The sequence below is a fragment of the Poecilia reticulata genome, linkage group LG18 (assembly GCF_000633615.1).
Source record: "Poecilia reticulata strain Guanapo linkage group LG18, Guppy_female_1.0+MT, whole genome shotgun sequence".
NCBI lineage: Eukaryota > Metazoa > Chordata > Actinopteri > Cyprinodontiformes > Poeciliidae > Poecilia > Poecilia reticulata.
Window position 1 is genome coordinate 8,734,088 of NC_024348.1, and position 20,577 is coordinate 8,754,664.

Here is a 20,577-nt window from a genome sequence, read left to right on the forward strand (position 1 = left end):
TTTTATTAATAAATAAATAAAAATTCTCTGTTTGATGAATTCGCTCTATTTCTGAATAACGTTCCATTTGCATCAAATCATCAAAGCTGTCAGTCTTTCTTGCAGTCAACGTTTTATCACACTGTTGTGTCTTCCCTGTTGCAGCCAGCTGCCTCCGAGTCATCCCACGGCTCCGCTGGAGCATCTCAAAGAGCCGCTGGCCTACATGCGTAAAGCTCAGGTCAGTGCGTCTCCTCTCGTCTCCGTCACTCCTTTGAACCCCCCCGTCTTCCTCTCGTTCCCTTTGTCTTTTTCGTTTGCCAATCCTCAGAGATGTAAACCCGTTTTTTTCGTGTCACACGTGTGCCGCATGTGTGCGCACAGGCCAGCTGGGAGAAGCGCATCCTGAAAAGCCTGAACAGCATGAGCACGGAGCTCGGAGTGCCTCTGGCCCGTAAGGTAGGGGGAAAAAAACGCGGCCCGTCACAGGTAATACCGCTAAACCGCAGAGACTTCCCCAGTGGAAAGGCTGTCATAACGCTGTATTTGTTTTCGCCAGATGGTAACCAGGCTCTTTTTTTTTTTTTTATCTCTGTGTTCCTTTGCGTGCACACAACTGTATTTAAACATAGCCGAGATCTGGTGTACTGCAGGCCGCGTGTTGTTTGTTTTGTAAAGACTCCCCCACCCCTCTCCCCTTGTTCCCTCTCCTGCTCCCGCAGAGGCCCGGAGCCGAGCAGAAGGAGCTCACCAACAAGTGGAACGAGATGGGCACGGATGAACCAGGTCTGCAGACATTACCCAGGGTTTTTGGCCCCTGCAGTCATCTACGTGCTATGACAGATTGGTGTTGATGTGTATGCATGGGCTGGTACATTTAGCATCAGCTTAACAACTTGCCATGTTGCTCTGAACCAGGTCTACCACTTCTGTGTTTGCTTTGCGAGCTATATTTATCCAGCTAAGGTTTTTCTAGCAACTGGTTTGTTAATGAGAAATACGTCCATCAATTGTGACTCTTATTGCTTTACTCAAACTTTAAATATTCAGATGTTGGAAACGCCTTAGGAAGAGTTCATTGTCTTGCAAAAGTAAAACTGCTTACTTCAATGTTTTCAATAAATACAAACTACAAACCTCAAAGATTTTAGTGGGATTTTAGGTGGCAGGTCAACACAAAGCGGTGAACAGTGATTAAGTAAAAAAAAAGACGTCCTGGGAGTCTGTGCATCTGTTAAAAGTCTTAAATTCATGTATCTAAAATTAAAGCCCTAATATGTCTTAATTTAAAAATGCAGATGTGAGCCCTAAATAAGTCAATCGCAGATCTTAAATTTTGTTGTAGTGGAATTTAATGTCGTATATTTTATACAGTTTCTTTTCTGTCAAGGAAACTTTTGAGTCGCACGCAGACGTCTTCATTTCGTTGTGTGACTCAAGGCGGTTGCGGCTACCGCTAACCAGCTGATACCAAACCCCTGGTAGCTAGCTAGCTCACTTTGTTTGCGTCTATCGTTGGTAAACTGTAAATGTATTACTATTTTTTTGATATGTCTCTACCGGATATGAATAGCTAGGGACACCAAATTTTGCCCGCTTTTTAAAGATCTTGCTGCCTATTCTCAATTGTATTTGTCTCTGGGCTTTGACTGGGCCATTCTTGCACATGGATATGCTTTGATCTGGACTATTTAATTGTAGCTGTCTATCTATCTCACTCAGTCTCTAGTCTTTCTGGGCTTATTTCCTTGGTCTTCTCAATGCCGTTTGTTCACTAATGTTCTCCAAAAACCTTCACGGAACAGTTAGAATTAAACTGAAATTACTCATGACTGGAATAAAAAAAAAAAAAAAAGATTGCAAAACCTGATCAAATGTGCTGAGGTTCTATTTGTAATGTAAAAAAAAGTTCAAAGGTTGTGAGCACTTTCGGAAGACAGTGTACTTTGCTGTTTAATTCCGGATTTATTAGCTCTTTCCCTTCCCCCTTTTTGCTCGAAGCCGACCCGTTTCCAGAGAGCAGGCCAATCTTTTAGTCCTAACAGTGCTATCACAGCTCAGGGACGTATAATAACATTTAGGATGTCCCCCTTCTCTGGCTGTAAACATTGTGGACTGCGAGTATAGAAGCTGTCCAGACCTCTTGCACGGAGTTGCGATAACGGCTGCGATACCCTTCTTCCATCCCAAAAGTTAAGCCCCGTCCTTCCCTGTTCCGCCAATGAATTTTCAACCGTGTCGTCACAATGGATGCACTCTTCCTCTGACCTCAGAATCAAAAGCAGTTGTTTCTGTGTTTGTTGCAGACTTAAGTCGCTTCAGGCCCGTTTATGCACCCAAAGACTTCCTCGAGGTAATCGCATTTCTTGCTGCTGATGATTTGTTTTTGTCATGTTGAAAATTTGGAGATGTACCTTTTCGCTTTATTGCCGTCATCTCAGGTGTTGATCAGTTTGCGGAACCCCAACCATGACAGCTGCGAGGACGTCAGCGCCCGGAGCCACTGGGGGCTCATTCAGGTTCCCCTCAACGTCCGAGATATTCCACAGCTGGTATATATCACATACTTATATGTTTTTAATTATTTTTATTTTTTTTTACACAGTAATACATTGTAATGAACAAATAAGCACAAAAAGTATCCGTGTTCTACCAGAGAGTTTTTGATCATCCTGTAGCCCTTGCCAGTTCTGGTGACTGTGACGGCCCTGATGGTTGATTTCAGTTGAACCATTACTGTGTTGATTTGGCCTTAAGTTTTAGATTTCCAGCCATGCCGCCATCCTTTGCTTGACCCCAGGGCCACACGAAATGTTTGTTAGTGTTGTCTGGTCAAAGCACACAGCTTAAAGTTCCAGTACAAGCACCACTTCACATTTGTATTTGTAATGGTATGGCAGAAAAGACCAGTTTCCTTTCATGTGGACAACATCCTACAACGGTGTTTTCACACCTGATAATCTGGTAGTCTTAGTTCGATTGGGGACCAAAATTGCAACATTTGTCACATTTTCATCTGGTGCAGCTCGCTTTCACACTGCACCGTGTCAAACGATCCGATCCCTCTGAAGAACCTTTTCACCCCCTTGCCTGTCTGTGGTGTCGCTGAATCAAGAACAAAGAAGGCATGAGCACGACTTCTTTCTTCACTCATGTGAAGGTTGTAGATTCAGTTCCTGCTTCTTCTTGTCATGTGTCTGAAGTGCTTTGACCAGTCAATATTACTGGAAAGGTGCTGGATAAATTTAACATGAATGAGGAGTTAACATTTCCTTGACACTCCAATCAACTTAAAAAAAAGTCACTTGTTGTGATGTGAGATGGATGGTCTTGGTAACCAAGCAGTCTGAATGCCTGAGGGCTGTTAGAAAAATATTTTAAGAAAAATCAGTGTGTGTTAAGTTTGCCTCTTTGACTTTGAGTTGAGTACAACAATTTGCTTAAGAGTGAAACACTATGAAATGTTAGAGACTCACTGAACATGATTGGTTGAGCCTTCTGACTACATAGGGCCGTTTCCTCTTTATGAAGAACTTTTACTGAATTAAAACTGAATCCTAAACACCACTTGGTCTCTTTTCCGTGCAGAGCTGATTTTCCGTTTAAAAAGAACTGAAGTTGAACCACTTTACTTATTACAAATAGAGGAAATTAGACTCTTTGCCTTGTGTCTGCAAGCTAACAAATTCATTAAGCAGGCTGGCGGCCTCCCAACAAGTCGGAATAACATTCTCCCTGCCTTGGATTAATAACAACATAGAAGCAGCAGGAGTCCACTTTTGCCATTGGGTTTCTCCAAATTAATTTTGAATACTCGGTAGCATTTGCTTTTCTAAATGTAAGAGCAAATGATGAAATTTGGGGATAAAAGGCACTGACTGAACCACAAATGCATTTTGCCACAATTAAATTAATTGATTAAATAATGTTGGAAACGGCTTTTTTTTCTCTTTTCTGCTCACAGAGGCAGGCGCACGCAGAGCTGAACCTGAGCTCAGGCCAGTTGGGCATTGACGACCTCGCACACGTCCACCCAGGTATTTACAGGAAGCAAAAAGATTCACGTCTGCCCGATGAATCCACGACGAACAAACATTTTTCACGCAACAGCAATTCGATCAGTTGCGTGACAGCGTCGAAGTCTTCCCTCTCATCGCTCAGTAGCTTATGAGAAGCAGGCACAGAAATCCTTCTTGTTGTGATTAAATACGCGTGTTTATCCATTGAACAGCTTGGCACACCCACCAGTAAACCCCACCGGCTGTATATCACTGTGTGCTGCTCTGTTGGCTGTCTGGGATTTCTCAAATAGTATCTTCATGAAGTCCAGATATTGACATTGTTCCAGTTTGTCGTTCATGCCTTAAATAGAATGGCCTCCGCTGTCTGTGTGTTTGTAAGTCAGACCGATAACGGTGCTGATCTAATCTGTTCTGCTCTCTCCTTCCTCTAGACCTGTTTGAAAATGACTATGTTCAGATCGGCAAAAAAGGTTAGCGTGCACGTGTATGTGCTTTTTTTTATTTGTTTTGTTTTGTTATGCAGCCCGCATTTATTGATGTGTGTTAAATATTTACAGTTTTAAACACTCAGTTAGAAATTCAGAATTGTTGTTCTTTGGTATCAGCTGAACTTATAGCTCCTAATCTGGGAAATATTAGGATTTCCAGACTAGGAAATCCTAGAATTTTTCTAAACTAGTTTTTTCTTCTTTGGGAAAGAAAATAAGGCTATAGAAAATCTTTGTATTTCCAGACCTTATCCATTATATCATTGCTTAAATGTTGCTTGCGCCGTTCCTTTCTTCAGTTCTTCCTTATTTGTTTACTTGCTTTCTTCTTTGTACTTTTTCTTCCTCAATCCCCCATGTCCTTTCTTCCCTTTCTTTTTCTCTGTCCATTACATCTTTTCATCCATGCGCCTTCCCACAGCAGCATGCGCCATTAATTCATTGTAGACTTTTGCCCATTCCTTGAGTTTTAGTTTTTATGCCTGAATGATTAAAGTATGAGGGCTAGGTGGTGTAACATAGAAAAATAAAGCCTTTCTGTGAAAATGGCCAAAAACTGGACTAGAAACGATTGATGGAGAAAAGTCTCATAAAACCTCTGAAAGGACCATCTAAAAGTTTACAAAAAGTTTTGTTGGAAGGAGCAATTTCTTCTTCCAGTTGAGTCTGTTTCATAGATCTTCCTAAACATCTCAAGGAAAACTCCAGCAATACCCATTACATGTCATATACACACACATAGAAACTGAAAATATAATTTTTTTTATGGCAGGAACAAGTGCTCTACTTCTCTCGCTGACAGATCTTTTTCTCAGGTTCCATAATCAGTAAGAGCAACACTCAAAGCCATGCCATGAAGCCAGTGTAAACACAAAGCTTAATATGGACACCAATCAAGCATCAATAGCCTTAAAAACACAGGCTGTGCTTTTTGTATACAGCGCCACACACCATCCACTTGCTGCTTCAGCCTCAGTTGGCTTTGTTATGACTTCTGGGCTGCGGCCTCTATTCCAGGCCAAGTGTTAAGTGCCTTCAAACAGGAAATTTAGGGGGCCGAGGAGAGTGTTAGTTTACGCTACAACTGGCCTGCACCTTAAGCTGAGGGATGTGTGTTTTGGGCTACTGTCACAGCGTAGATTTAGGGTAAGAGTGAGCAAGCAGAAGAGTTATTAAAATGTGCCTGAGGGGCTCTAGAAAGTTGTGCAACTATCCCAATTATATGAAGATCTTGATTTCTGGTGTTTATGCTCTTGTAGGCTGTGAAATAGTAAAAGCCCACAAGCCTGATTTAAGATGTGCAGATGTTTGTTTTCCCATCTGCGCTGCTGGAGGGCCGTGAGCAAGTCAAACAGGAACCGCTTTCTGTTGACTTTAAAGTGAGACTGTGCTGTGTTCATGTGGCAGCGATAACAAGCTAAAACTGTTGGAGTGGAGTGGAGTTCAGGCACAGGATGTTGGCAAACCAACAGCAGCATGCCAACGGATTCACACCGCTTAAAGATTTCACATTTACTCACATTACAGCTGCAAACTTAAATGTTACTTATTAGATTTTTCTTGAATTGGGAAAATACAAAGTTGCACACAACTGGAAAGTGGACAACCCCCCCCCCCCTTCCCCCCACATAATCTTACTAAGTATTTTTGGTTTTTGGTGTAATTTCTAGTGCAAATATCCTTGTACACTTGAAATAAGACAAAGCTAACTTGCGAGCTAACTTCATTCAGCAAGATATAGTGAAAAATGTCTTAATATTGATGAAAATGGACTAGTTATAAGTGAAACAAACTGCCAGGAGGTGGAAAGTGGATCCACCTTCCAGCCAGGGCTACAATTTGCACTCAAATAAGGTTTTATGTACTAGACTGGCCCAGTCAAATTATATACTGAGAATCTGGAGCAACACCGAAAAACCGGCGTTTACAGATGCTCCTCATCCAATCTGAGTTTGAGCTATTTTGCAAAGAATAAATCTTAGCGTCTACTGGAGCACGCCAAAAGATTCACAGCTTTGATTGCAGTCAAATGTGGCTCTATAAGAAATTTGTAATACTGTGTTTGTAAAAATGTGAAAAGTTTTAGGAGGTTTTCATTTAAGCATTAACATATTGACGCAAAGAGTCGATAAGTTCCCTTCTTTTTTTTTTTTTGCGATCCTGCTGATTTTCGTTTGCGTTTTGTGCAGTTGTAATGGAGCAGGACAGCGCAGCGGCCCAGCAGTACAGCAGGCGGGGCTGCCCCACCGGGCTCCGGGCGGACCTGTGGGCCCTCATCCTGAACTCCACCAACCAGCTGCAGGTACGGCGGCAGATGCACAGACACTCAAGTTCACGGGTCACTTGCACAACTGCCCCGCTTCCCAAGCTGTTTCCCGACAACTCGAATTCTTCTCAGCTGCTTCTGTTTCCCTCCTTTTTTTTCCATTAGATTTTTGTCTGAATCTCCAGTTGGATACATTAACTTCAAGTTAAAAACCAACATAGGACACATAACACCAGCTGACCGATAAATTCGAGATAATCTGTGCGTTTGCTGCCGTGGTGTTTATTTTAACTGGCCTTGGCTTGTCCCGTGTGTACAAATGTTAGGATAATCAAATGCTTTCGCTCGGTTTAGCCTAAACAGTTCTGCTTGTCTGCCTGTGTGGCAAAACACCAGAGGCCAGGGTAACCTGCTGGGGCCCGGTTTGGAGAATACCGTATGAGATCGGAGGCCTGATTGGATCAGAGCTCTGGAGCACAAAGCAAATCAAAGAGGGTCGCAAACGTTGCTCGGTGTGTGTAAAAAAGCCACACAAAAAAAACAAACAAAAAAAAGGCCGTCTTTTTGGGCACAGATTTGTAAAAAAGTGTGAATGTTACTTCCAGTCAAAAGAAATGTTTTGCTAAAATTAAAAAATCATGTTTAACCTAAATCTGGGGTATGAATAAATACACCAGTTGACTGATTTGCTACTGAAACTGAATTACATTTTCATAAAAAAAATAAAATAAAATAAAAAAATTACTTAACCCTGGTCCAAAATCATCTCATGACCACTGTTTCGCACTGTGGAGGATCTATGATGACGTGGGCTCGTTTCTCTTCTGAATGGTCGGCTGGCGTCATCAGATTGCCTGGCAGCGCGAACTATAGTGAATACCTCAAAAATGTAAGTGAAAAATCAATCGGGTTATGTCAGGAAGCGGAACGTCAATCGTCATTGGGTCTTTAGGACGGATAACGATCCAAAACCAAACTTGACTAATTCAAAACAAAAATGGTTCATAAGACTCTAAATCAAGCTGGCAGAAAACCAGTGGGGAGAGCCGAAGAGAAAAGGGCATAACAAAAGATGGAAGGAGCTGAAAGGATTGCGCTAACATGATCCTCAAAACTGATCAACAATATCATTACTAAATTAAAAAAAAAGTAACATCTCTCTGGTCTGTCTGGTATTTTAGCAGGAATCTTTTTAAACTTTGTCATTTATGCGGTTCACAGTACCAGTTCCACTTGTCCCAGTTTCCTCCCTCAGCTCTCCGCTGCTGCTCTCGCAGCCGGAGCGCTGATCATTGTCAGGATGCTCAGAAAGTGTCGCTGAGAACATTTTTATTTCTCCTTCTGGCTCGTCTCTGAAAAGCTGTTTAAAACCGGAGACGCGTTAAGAGATTAAGGATGTGCTCGGAAACACGATACCCTCTCTATTCGTGCTCGATTTAACCGGACTGTCATCACACTTACTGACGGGACGTAATTTAGTAGTGTCTGTAAAGGAAGTGAGAGTTTTCACACAAAAAAAAATTATACAAAGCAGAATACATACTAGGGTTTTTTGCTCACCATTCACTTAAAAGTTGTTTCTATTGATTTCAGTTGAACAAAATGACCATTGTAGATGGTAAGAGAAATAAAACCTGCTGAGTCTTTGCCCTTTCAGGACATGATGCACTATGAACAGCTCAGGGCTGGAGTGATCCAACACAACCTGCTGGTAGACAACCTCATCTACAAGGTGAGCTGGTCAACACTCATTCTCCTCTGAGTGAATGAAACGTAGGCACGCCTTTAGCAGATGCTTTTTTTTCTTTTCTTCTCATAAACACATTCCTCTGAGTGACTCGGCCTTGGATGTTAAGTTACTGCTATGTGTGTGTGTGTAAATTCACAGGGTTTAGGTCTGAGCTGCTTTTCTTACAGTGGAACTGAAAAATGTACACACATCTGTTGAAATGGGACAGATTTTTGCGATGTAAAAACATTACAGCGTCATAAATAATTGCAAAGTGTGTGTATGTCGTTTAACTAAAACAGCAGCTTGCATGGAGACTACAAAGGATCAAAACTATCTCGCACGATACGCATGTATCTTTTTGCGGTGAAGGCTTGTGGGAGAATGTGTAATGGTCTGAACTCTGAGGAAAGTAATCTTGTGCTTTCGTGTCATTGTCCCCGAAAGATGTTTGTATCATGAACCACATTGAAAGAATGTAGTGAAATCTAATAGTAGATCATTTTCCTCAAATGGAGATGGAGTGTTTTTACAAAGTTGTAAAAAAATATATATATTGAAAGCTGAGGGCTCACCTTTAGAAGGTTTTGGACAAGACTTCTATAGTTTAAAGGGGTGCAACACTTGTGCAACCAGGTTACTACCCATGTGTTGTTTTTTGTTATCACCTGAAAGGTACAGGATATATGTGACGGTAAAGATGCAAAAAGTTGTTCTGTGTCACAAATCTGTGAAAACCCTCTGCTTCAACAGGATGTCAAACTCACCGCCAGTAACGACGACTACTACTTTGTGTTTGAAGATTTCCTCTATCAGGTCAGCTCTCTTCTTTATGAAAGTCAGAATCTCATTATTTACTCTTCAAGTATTTTTTTTTACTTAAATAAACAATAGAATTTGATGTAATTGTCAGTATTACAGATTATTACAGATTTCAGTGTTTCTTGTTTGTCAAAATTGTTCACACGTTGGCATTTCTTTTTCTTCTTCTGTATTTTACTAGATAACACTGTAAGCAGCTTCCTGTTTGGCCACCCTGGGTGTTTACTCCTTCTGTGTGACAGCAGTCATTTTATCTGCTGTTTTTCTCTCCAACCAGGCGTCAATAGCTTCTCTGTCAGTCGCTGCTCTGTTTGTCTTTGACGCCCCTCCGATAAACATGCTTCGGCACTTGCCAAACAGGTTAACTCGGCAGCTGCTTGTTTGCCGTGCTCTTTGGTGACAAACCAATGAACTGGCAAGGTTTATCGAAGACCAGGCTTCTGCATCCTTGTCAGTGTTGACTGACGGCAGACTCACTAGGCAGTGAAAGAATCCACTTTATGTCAAAACGTTAGTTAAGAGACGACAAGAGAAAGCGTGAAGGGCGATTTCCCAGGACTGTTCAGAGAAGCCATGTTTTCTTAGTGGATGTTTTTTTTTTTGTGTATTTGAATGATTATTGTTTTTATCTTTGTGACATAGCTGTTACATTATTTGATGAGGCACCTGCCACAGTTGGACAAGCAAGCCTATGATCTGAAAGACAAACAGAATCATTAAGCAGTCATTAAATATTAGCTGTGATATGAAATATAAATGTGATTTATGCAAGATTTAGATCTTTACCCCAAAAAACGACAGTGAACTGATTGGATTTGTAGTGTGAAAGTTGCTCACAGTAATTTATTTCTTATATATTCCTAAATTCACAACACACACTAATAACTTTTAGGGAGGGAAATAGTGAATAAATACGAGTGAAGTAAGGTTTCTCTGAAGATGACAAGATTCCTACACGGTTCTGAAACGTCAAAATTCTGAATTTGACCCAAGTTATTTTTTACTTTCAATACTTAAAAATAATCTAACTGATGTAAAACATTAAAAGTTGTTCAATGGTTCTGTGCTTTTGTACAGAATATGCAACCTACTGTTTTTAGTTGCAAAATGCAGTTGGAATACTGCATAATTGTATCTTTACAATGTTTTTCTTAATATTTTTCTAAAGCCGGGAGATTACATGTGGCACTAATCTATCTTAGGAAAACCCTCCAAATGAATCATCTCCAAAATCAATATGGAGACAACCAGAACGCATGATGAGCTTCTCTCTGTTTAAGATCTTTGAATGAAATGAAAACTAATTTATTCCCGCATGTCTTCATGGAAAGATTTTCCAATTAACGGAGCATTTCTCGAACCTCCTCTCCACGTGATGCTTAGCTCAGCGTACTTCGATACATCCTTGCTGCCTCCAGGTGCACCGTTTAATATAGTTATTTATGAAGCGATAGCGAGGACGCTCGAGGCTGTCACCACGCCCCGAGAACATAAAATGACCCTTAATAATGTGATTGGATGCTGCATATTATTCTTTAGAAAAAATAAGTATGAAGATATATATTTTTTGGCACAAGAGGGACAAATATTAATGATGGATTTTCCACTTGAAATCCTTGTTGAGCTCAAATTTTGAGTCCAGCTCCATTTGTTTCCAGGTACTATTGTGTTTCTCACGGGACACCGCCGTCTTGGAGCACTTCAAGTACAACAGCGCCACTCCGCCTAAATCCTACCTACACGGTGAGATCGCTTGAGACCTTTCCATTTTCATACACACGTTGAATACATACACAGTTAGTCACTGAAACAACGATCGTACTCCTAATTCAAGGTATTCAATGCCTTCGTTTTCCTGCCTTGCAGGGAAAGTGGGAGACGAAGAGTATGCTGTCGTTTATCCTCCAAACGGTGAGTTTACGTTGAGAGATTCGGACATGAAGGTTTTTGAATCGAATCAGAGAAAACTCACTCAGCTGGCATTTTTATTTACTCAGGTGTTATCCCCTTCCATGGCTTTTCTATGTATGGTGAGTTGTGTCAAACTCCATTGTTTCGATGCAAGTCGAAGCGTCCAGCGTACAACCACGTGTGTTGTAATTTGTGGATGTTTCCTCAGTGGCGCCCTTGTGTTTCTTGTACAACGAGCCGTCCAAACTCTACAGCGTCTTCCGGGAAATGTACATCCGCTACTTTTTTAGGCTGCACTCCATCTCTTCTTCTTTCTCGGTACAAGCTTTTTATGGATAAAAGTCGAGTCTTAAAAGCTCCACTCCACATGGTGAATGAACTGACTTTATGTTGTTGTTCTGTGCTGCTGCAGGGCATAGTGTCCCTGTGCCTGCAGTTTGAGAGGCTACTCCAAACCCACCTGCCTCAGCTCTTCTACCATCTTCGACAGATCGGTGCCCAGCCGTGAGTTAAAATACTTTGCTGTCCCACCTCTGTGATTACATGTATATAATAGACAGTGAAAAACTATGAATACACATTGACCTTTTTTCAGGGTGTCTGTGCGTCCTTAAAAAGTCTTATATTTCTCAGATTAAGGCCTTAAAATATCTTAAATTCATTAGAAAATGTTCAAGTTGGCCCTAAAGACCAACTTTATAAAACATCCGCAGGTTTTATATTTTGCCAAACCGGACTATTTAATCTTGTATATTCAGTGTAATTTGTTTTTCTCATGGGAGTTTTCTGTCAGCTAAATGTTTGAGTCGTGCACAAACATCATTATGTTCTGTAACTCGAGGCAGTTGAGGCTACCGCTTATCAGCTGCTAATAAACCCTTGCTTTCTAGCTAGCTAGCTTTTTTGCGTCTACCATTCGTTAGCGTAAATTATCGCCAGTTGGCTGGATGACATTCGTCTTTGCCTCTGACTCATTTCTGTTGTTAATCCATACATTGCCTTTTTTTGTGCAAAGAAAATCTAGGCACAACTATATAAAGAACGCGATTTCTCCAGGTCTTAATTTTATATCACAAAGGCCTTAAAAAGGTCTTTAAAAGTCTTCAGTCTGAGATGGTGAAACCTGCAGAAGCCCTGTTTTTCACATTTTTATCCCATCACAACCACAAACTTTACTCTTTATTTTCAATTTTATGAAAAATGCCAATGCAAAGTACCAGAAGGCAAATAATACCTGGTTTTAATTTTTTAGAAATCTGGTGTGACATGCTCTTGTTTTTAATCCCATTTAATCTGATAAAAAAAAATGCTTCTTCATCCAATACACCTGAGCTTGCATACAGAGACATGAGTATCCCTAGAGACTGTTGTTACCGTTAGCGGATTATTGCATTCTGATTCTTATGAGCTGCTGCCATCTAGTGTTTATGTCTTGAATTACATTTTTCTCTCTGTCATGGAATCATAAGTGTTGGTGTGAGAGGTAGCGGATGCAATCAGAAACAAAAGTGTGTCACTGAAGAGTTCATATTTTCTCCTAAGGCTGCGTATTGCCTTTAAGTGGATGGTCCGGGCCTTTTCCGGATACCTTTCCACCGATCAGCTGCTCCTTCTTTGGGATCGAATCCTCGGGTATGACTCGCTGGAGGTGGTTGCAGGTCGGTACATCCTGCACTCTTTACTTCCATATCAACTACGCTCTCGTTTCCTGACGTCATTCTCCATCTTTCCTGTCTTTCACTATGCCGTTCTGCCCTCTTCTCCCATCATGTCTCTCTTTCACCCTGCAGTCCTTGCAGCTGCGGTGTTTGCCTTCCGTGCTGAGAACCTGATGGAGGTGACGTCACTGGCCTCGGCTGAGGTTTGTCTGTTCCCGCTTTTAGACCTGTGCGTTCTCAGGTGCGTCTCAAACGAGGAGTCTATTTCCCCGATTGCATACTCACAGAAAGCTAGAAATAGCTTCAGAGGAGCCTCCACCCTCTCACCCCCGCCCCACCCAGCACGTTGACAAGCACTCGTCTTGTCCTCTGACACCCACGCATGTGTAGCAGAACCTCTTTTTGTGCTTACCACCATTTTTACAGCGTCTCAAGTGTAGCCTTACATTGCTAGTGTAACCCTGAATGCAGGTTATGTGCAGGCTAATGTTGCCCTCCTCGCCCCTTTATGACGACAGAGTCAAGCGGCAGCATTATGTGGAGGGCAGAAGTTCTAGGGGGCACCATTTGCTTGCAAATTCTCCCACCTGCCCTACTTAAGAGAAGATATCATCATAACACACTGCTCCTTATTTTATATTTAGCGCCTCAGGCCCAGTGCTGAAATTTTAAACCCTCTTTCTAAACATGATCGTGTCCCTAAATTTAATCCCCCCCAGTGAACCCAAAAGGACAGGGGTGGGAATCTCGGATCATCCTGCTGCTCTCCTGTCCTCTGCGAATATTTGACTTAACTTTTTATGTCTATATTAAAACAGATTGTTAGACAGTTGTCTGACTTGTCTTTTTCTTTGACGATCGCTCCGCAGGCCGTCCTCGCCGACCTCTCGACTCTGAAGGTCATACCGCTCATCCAGATCTTTCTTTTCGCCACCGCCATATGAACGACACGAAGACTCTTGGGTGTTCCGGGCTCGGTTCTCGTTGCACAACAATGAACACAAGCTGACTATTGAAAAGTGACATCAGGGGGCCACACCTCATCTAGCTCAAGCAAAAAGCCAAACGCACCTTTAGCCCTATTAATAGTATTCTCCCTTTATGATGGTATTAGTTGTCATACAGTATGTAAGTTAATCCTAAAGCCAAACCAGCCTCATTAAGCCGTAGGGAAAGATGATCCTCGCGGCAGTTCCCCAATCAGCTGAGGTGAATTGCATGAAGCAGTAATTGTGTCGCAACGGCAGCGTGCGAGGAGACGCAACGGCAGTGGCGTCTCCGTGCTTGCCTAATGAAGTGTTAATTAGTTCCTGCCATTTATGCAGCCCAGCGGCTCCTGCTTGGTATTATTAAACTGTTAGATCCTTATGTTACCGATGAATGATTTGGCATCTTAGTTTGCTCCAGCATGATGAGAGAAACCTGCAAAAAGCCATGAACTGCAGTGCCATCCACAAATAAGTCTTGAAATGAGTTCCTGTTTAATTGCAGTGGCATAATCTCACAGCATTTTTTTTTAATTGCCTGCTGTTTATACTGAGGAGCATACACAGAGAGATGAGGCTTTTAGAGCATTTGTTTTCATGCAATCTGTCTTGGTTGGGCCCTCTTTCATTCTCATTTAGTTCTGTAATGTTAGAGGAGGTTTATTTTGTTTTTACATAATCTTGTTTTGACCATATCTGGATTATTATTTTGCCTGAAAAATCCAATGACGGCCCTTTGTACGTTTCCAGTTGAGTCTACTAGGTTATTTTTTTTTTATGTTTCATTTTTGGCAAGATTTCCAATGTCTTTGAAAGAGAAACAGGTCCAGATCATCACTCTGTGCTCACTGTGCTCAACAGCGGACATAAGATGTTATTTTAATTGTCATTATTTTTGTTATTGCCAGGTTCACTTGGGACGTTTGCTGCCAAGAAGCTCAGTTTTACTCTAATCTGATCAAATCAAATGGCTCCAGTTAATTCCTTGCATAAATGGCATGTTTTCTTGTCTTACCCGTTTTCATTAGTGGCCAAAAGAAATTTTAAGTTTATAGAAGTTTAATTAAGAGAATTACTTATCATTTGTTTTAAAGGAATTGTTGGGGTTGCCAATGCAATACCTGTAATTTTTTGAGAAGTAAAATAAAACAATTATTTCCCAAGATACATGATTTCCCCCAACAAATAACTTAAATTTGATTTTTGAGTTAAAATTTTTTCTGTGAGATTATGGTACAACATTAAAATAAGAATTTATTTTAAGTGGGGTTTTTTGTTGTTGTTTTTTTGCCCAATCCCACCCATGCTGGGTATGGGTTATGGGGCAATTTGTGTGGAGAACTCTGTAAATAACAGTGCTGTTTTTGTAACGTACAAGCCTGCTGTCTACATGCAGTTTATTGCATTTATGAAGGGTTACGACACACTTTATGGATGTTTAGCACCTTCAGTGCCAACATTGAGGTGAAGCATTTTCTTTAAATTATGAATGATCAATCGTGGCATTTTTATTCTTTGGAAGTCATTGTCATTTAATCTTGTGCTGCAAAAAAAGTTTTTTTTTTTTTTTTTTTCAATTAAAAGTTATTAAGGTAACCACACCTGAAGTCCTCTGTGCTTCTTCTCTGAATATTTCTGTCGGGTTGTGTGACAAGATAAATATTTGGACAGGCACAAGTGTATGCTGGAGGCCCTCAGCAATCATTTCTAAATGAGCCCCCCCACCCTACATGTAGCATATACCCTCGTTCTTGGCCGCCTCCCTCATCCCCTGCTGTCCTCTCTGCAGGCTGGTATCGAATTATGCTGTTCTTCTCTTTCGTCTTTCCTCTCCCCCTCCCGCGCCCGCCTGGATTCTGCTACATCTGCCACCTGTTTACTAGCACTCCCACGCCGGACTCTTTTATCAGTCATGCTCCTCCTTTGGGCCCGACAAGTCTGTTGGTCCTGCAACATGTACCTGCTGTGGTGATTTACTCATACTGCAGTCCCTCCTGGTGGCTGATTCGTTGCATTGCAGGATAGCGTGCCTTCTGTCCATCAACACGCAGACGCTGGCCATCGTTGACGGGTTTCGTTCTGAAATTTGAATCAAGCACAGTGATCTTAGCAGATGCTTGGGCAGCACTGTGTACTCGGATCGTCTTAGATTTTTCTAATCACAGTGCTGTGAAAAACTCCTTTACCCCTTACAGTGGAAGCCAGGAGTTTACGTACACTGAATAAAAAGACACAGAAAGAGAGAGATTCAATTATTAATATCTTCAAAATCATAAGTTTACATACAATCCGATTGCTGTCTCTTTAACCCTCTTTACGGTCATTAATGATGACGTCAATGTCCTCATGGACACATTGGCTTACTTGTAAGCATTTTCAGAGTGACAGTTAAGGGGTTAAGCAAAGAGGGAAAGCCAAGGTGCTGATGTCACGGCTTTGGAAACGTCTGATAGGTCAACTGACATATTTGAGTTAATTGGAGGCCGACCTGTGGATGCATTTTTAGGGCCACACCTGGAACAAGCTGCTTTGTTGTTTGACAAGACTTGAAAGTTAAAAGAAATCAGCCCAGATATCAGGAAGAGAATTTTGAAGCTGAACAACTCTGGTTTATGCCTCGGGGGGGAAGGGAATACTTGAAGGTGCCGCATTTATGTGTTCAAACAATTACATGCAAGCGCAGACACGATGGGAATGTCTGTCATGGCTCTCAGGATGGAGACTGGTTCTGTGCCCCAGAGATGAATGCATTTTGGTTTGAAATGTGCAGATTGACCCCAGAACAAAAGACCTTGTGAAGATGCTAGTGAAACATGTAGAAATATTGAAATGGCATCTGCAGACATCAGCCAGAAAGTTCAAACTTGGGCGGAGATTCTAACAAAGCTCCAGAGGTTACAAAGTGGTTTACAGACAACAAAGTGAATGTTTTCTGTCTCCATCAAAAGGCCTAATCTCAACCCTATGGAGAAGTTGTGAGCAGATCTGAAAAGGCATGAAAGAGCAGGGTGGCCTACAGGCCTGACTGAGTTAAGTCGGTTCTGTCAGGAGGAATGGGAGAGAAATATTCTGAGAATCTTGTGGATGGAAACCCAAACGGTTTTACCCAAGTTACACAGTTTAAAAGAATTATCCTCAATACTGACCAAATGTATACTTCTAAATTAAGATAAAATTATAAAAAAATATTTTTTAAAACCCTTCTTGCTAAGTTTTTTTTCTGTCATTTATCATCCATCCATCCATTATCTAACACTAATCTAAAAAAGAGAAAAGTGTGGTTTGATTTAACTACTATGTGTATCTGGGTTTTTTTTAGTCAGTGTATGTCAACTTCAGATTATTTCAACTCTTTTTGAAATAATTGCATTTTGCATTTACTTTGGTTAACTTTGTCTAATGCTTGATCTAAAAAAAAAAGAAAGTCAAAATGATACATAAGTCTGTCAGAAGGGAAATACTTTTACTTCAAATTAGCATCAAAATAACAAATTTTTTAGCTAATTCCGAAATTTACGGGATTACAGACCAGTACATACCATTCCCCAGGAGTATCCTGCTTCAGAACAGCACGCCACGCAACAAAAGTGACACAATGTAAACAAAGGGCTTTGTAGTCAGTAAGCAGACCTGCACACATGTTGAAAAAGAGAAGCCTTCAGAATTTCAGTTCACTCAAATTTCTGTAAATTTAGGTACATTATTCCCCCCTTTTGCTCCCAGAACATCCCTGACCCAAGCTAAATCAGCTTATACTGTATTTTATAACTGCTTTTGATAGATCATGTTCAGTCCTTGGAGAATATTTGCTAAACCAAGAGCCTATCCTGTTGGTCCTTTTTCTTAAAAGTCTGCAAAATTATTAGATTTGTTTTTCTGATAGAAAAAAAGTACAATGCATCCATTTTAAAATATTGAAAGGGACTGTCTTTTTTTACACTTAATTAAAAATGGCAGGTAAAGATTATTTTACACGCTTATCAATCTGGGAAAAATACTGCAACAATCAAACCCTTTTTAATAACTGCTTACCAGCTTTTTACATGTTTATTTATTTTGCAATTTATATTTGAGATTGGAAGACCTCTTTACCATCACCCTTATGTTTGATCTCCCTCCACAGATTGCCTATCAGATTCAAATTGGGACTTGGCCATGTCGCTCCAAAACGCCATTACAGACATAGGAAACATCTTGGTAAAATTTAAAGAGGACTTTACACCTATATTTCAGAGGTATGAATAATTTTGGGATTTCTAGGAGATCCCTCAAATGGTTGACGGATAAAGAAGATGTAGGCTGATTTTGTGCTGCACCTGAATAATACTAATTTCCCTTTCTTTCAATAAGGGAAACATGCACCATTTTAAAGTTTTGGATTTACCATGATTTACACTTTTCTCTCCTGTAAAGAAATCTATTTACCTGTGTGAATACTCTTGAGTTGACAAGTTACAAAATGTTTGGACCCCCTGATCCTGGTGTTCCTAATCTTACACCTCTTGATTTCTGATAAACTGAAGACAGTCGATGAAGTTTAGCCATTTTACTTGTACATTATGTAATTGTTTTAGGGGTGTCATAATCATAATATCGTTCTACATTTTATTCTAATGTTGTCTGAATCATGAATTGTATCATGAGGCTTATGTACGATGTTTCAAGACTGTTATAAAGGTGTTATCCATAAACCCTACGCTGACCATCAATAGCAACAACGTTCCTTTGTTTTCCGCGCGGGGCATCTTCAAAAGCAGACAGAAGACTGTGCTGTTGGAAGCAACCAATCAGACGCTGCCATGTCGGGGCAGTCCAGCCAATGGGATCGCTCGGTCGGGGGAGAAAAACTTGGATGGGCCGATGGAGGAGAACAATGAGGCGGTTAAAAACGTGCTCATCCTCCACTGTGGAAGAAGACACCACGCTAAGTTTCTGGAGGCTTCCGGGGGTTCTTGCGTGGTGTGGCTAAAGTAAACCCACGGGGCACCATTAGCTTAAATCCCCGGCGTAACAGGGAGGCGATAGCGCTCTGAATTTACCTCCATACAGGTACAAACACTCCAGAAAAAGGTCTCTCGTGATCAGATGGTGTCCCGCACGCGAGGGCATTAGGAGGCAAACTACAGTTCCTCACCCGTCCTCACCCCTCCCTGTCCTTTTCGTCACGTCAAGCCGCTTTGCATACCGACTTCCTTCTCCCGCTGGTCCCCATCAGCCAGCCGGCGAGGCGAAGCGTAGCGAGCAGCAGCAGCTGATAACATGACGGGAGGATACTGTATCACGGAGAGCCATGAAGAGCTGACTTTAAAAACTTCATTCGGGAAGTAGGCGGATGTCGTGTGCGGCCGATATCCAGCTCGGAGAAGGACTACACGGAGAGGAGGAGCGGAGAAATGGATAATATTTGATGCAACCGGGATTTTTTGTTGTTTTTTTTTCTTGCTCGACGTGAAGAGGCGGAATATGCCGGTGTTTGTACACTACTGTACGTGGAAGTACACTGACTGTTTTTCTTCCCACTCACAGCTCTAACCTAAGGATTTAAATCGCCACTCTTTTTTTTGCTAATTGTAGCCCCGCGGTTAAACAACGCTACTTGTGTGTTGCTTATTTTATTTTGTATTTTTTCTTTTTGACGTCGTAGTTATTGAGTGCTCTTTCCTACAGGCTTCATGTGATTTTGTAAGCTAATACACATTTTTAAATGTATAAAATTAGCCATGGGGTGGCCCCCCTCTCAAACAGCCTGTGAAACCATTAGAAGCACCTCTTAGCTCCCCTTTTTGACCCACCTTCAATTAATATTTCATGTTAGCTAGCTTTCCCGTTATTACAGGTGTCTATTTTTTTTCGTGACACGGCATTTATTTTCCAGTTATAATTATTCTGATTTAAAAAATATTTATCTTTACATTAAGGCTGCTAACTGCTGTGTGTTTTGCAATTAATTAACCCCTCGCAGGATACGAATTCCCTCATTTTCCCGTCCTAATTTCCACCATGAGTTATATGGTAATAAATGTATTGCTACGTGGACTCGTCATCTATGCGGTACTGGGCTCGGAGTGCTCCTACTCGAATGATCTGCCAAGCCACTCGTCTGATGCTGCAAATGTAGCCATCACAGGTAAGATCAACCCGCTTCGTGCCTGTCATTTTTTTAAAAAAATATATATTGAATATACGTGCAGAATTTACCCCCACCGAACACACAGCCTCCTCTTCTCCTCCTCCTCCTCGTTTCCCTCTGGTCCCCAGTGGTTTTCTCGGGGAAAGCCGAGGAAAGCCCTGCGCATTGATGGAGAGTGATGCATTTTTTTACCCCTCCTGTACGTTGCTGAGGAATGCATGACATGACTAAAATGCAGGCTGCAGAATCTTTAAATGCAAGGGTATTGACTTTATTCATCAAGCACGACAGGGAAATCATGCTGTGTTTACACGCAGTACTTTGTAAAAGTATTCACAACCCTTTTGCCTTCTATTTTTTTGTTGTTTTTTTTACATTTTGTTCCCTCACAACCACAAACCTTTTCGTGTTGTTTTTGAATCGGATCTGACAGAAGCAGCACAAAGAAATAGATATTTGAAAGTGGATGCACACTCTTAAGGAGGTGAGAGCAAAATTAAACGTTATTACCACTGCACATTATTACCCTGATAACACCATCCCTATTGTAAAACATGGTGGTGGCAGGATTATTCCCTAGGGATGC

The 20,577-nt window shown here is 41.3% G+C and overlaps 2 protein-coding genes and 1 long non-coding RNA gene across 6 annotated transcripts in view; 2 read left to right on the forward strand and 1 right to left on the reverse strand.

Moving 5' to 3' along the window:
• Positions 1–15,462, forward strand: part of tbc1d19 (TBC1 domain family, member 19) — a 17,629-nt gene extending 2,167 nt beyond the window's left edge. The window contains exons 4-21 of the mRNA XM_008435481.2: positions 145–220; positions 364–438; positions 702–765; positions 2,286–2,332; positions 2,421–2,531; positions 3,944–4,016; positions 4,433–4,471; positions 6,679–6,791; positions 8,413–8,487; positions 9,238–9,300; positions 10,965–11,049; positions 11,173–11,217; positions 11,304–11,336; positions 11,426–11,535; positions 11,630–11,721; positions 12,760–12,875; positions 13,008–13,078; positions 13,745–15,462. Of these exons, the coding sequence (XP_008433703.1) occupies positions 145–220; positions 364–438; positions 702–765; positions 2,286–2,332; positions 2,421–2,531; positions 3,944–4,016; positions 4,433–4,471; positions 6,679–6,791; positions 8,413–8,487; positions 9,238–9,300; positions 10,965–11,049; positions 11,173–11,217; positions 11,304–11,336; positions 11,426–11,535; positions 11,630–11,721; positions 12,760–12,875; positions 13,008–13,078; positions 13,745–13,819 (1,363 nt within the window). The 3' untranslated portion in view covers positions 13,820–15,462. The remainder of the gene's footprint in view (positions 1–144; positions 221–363; positions 439–701; positions 766–2,285; positions 2,333–2,420; positions 2,532–3,943; positions 4,017–4,432; positions 4,472–6,678; positions 6,792–8,412; positions 8,488–9,237; positions 9,301–10,964; positions 11,050–11,172; positions 11,218–11,303; positions 11,337–11,425; positions 11,536–11,629; positions 11,722–12,759; positions 12,876–13,007; positions 13,079–13,744) is intronic.
• On the reverse strand, positions 14,629–20,241 carry LOC108167221 (uncharacterized). The gene is made up of 4 exons (XR_001777588.1): positions 20,066–20,241; positions 17,401–17,491; positions 16,048–16,079; positions 14,629–15,940 (listed from the first exon to the last, which is right to left on the reverse strand). It is a non-coding gene; the product is annotated as an uncharacterized LOC108167221 (long non-coding RNA).
• stim2b (stromal interaction molecule 2b) overlaps positions 18,575–20,577 on the forward strand; it is a 47,165-nt gene continuing 45,162 nt past the window's right edge. For 2 of the 4 annotated variants that reach the window (XR_001777587.1, XM_008435478.2), the window contains exon 1: positions 18,575–19,988. Coding sequence is in view for 3 of the 4 variants with exons in the window: in XM_008435478.2 (XP_008433700.1) it covers positions 19,862–19,988 (127 nt within the window). In the remaining variant the exon portion in view is untranslated. The remainder of the gene's footprint in view (positions 19,989–20,577) is intronic. The other 2 variants (XM_008435479.2, XM_008435480.2) reach the window with 2 other exon arrangements.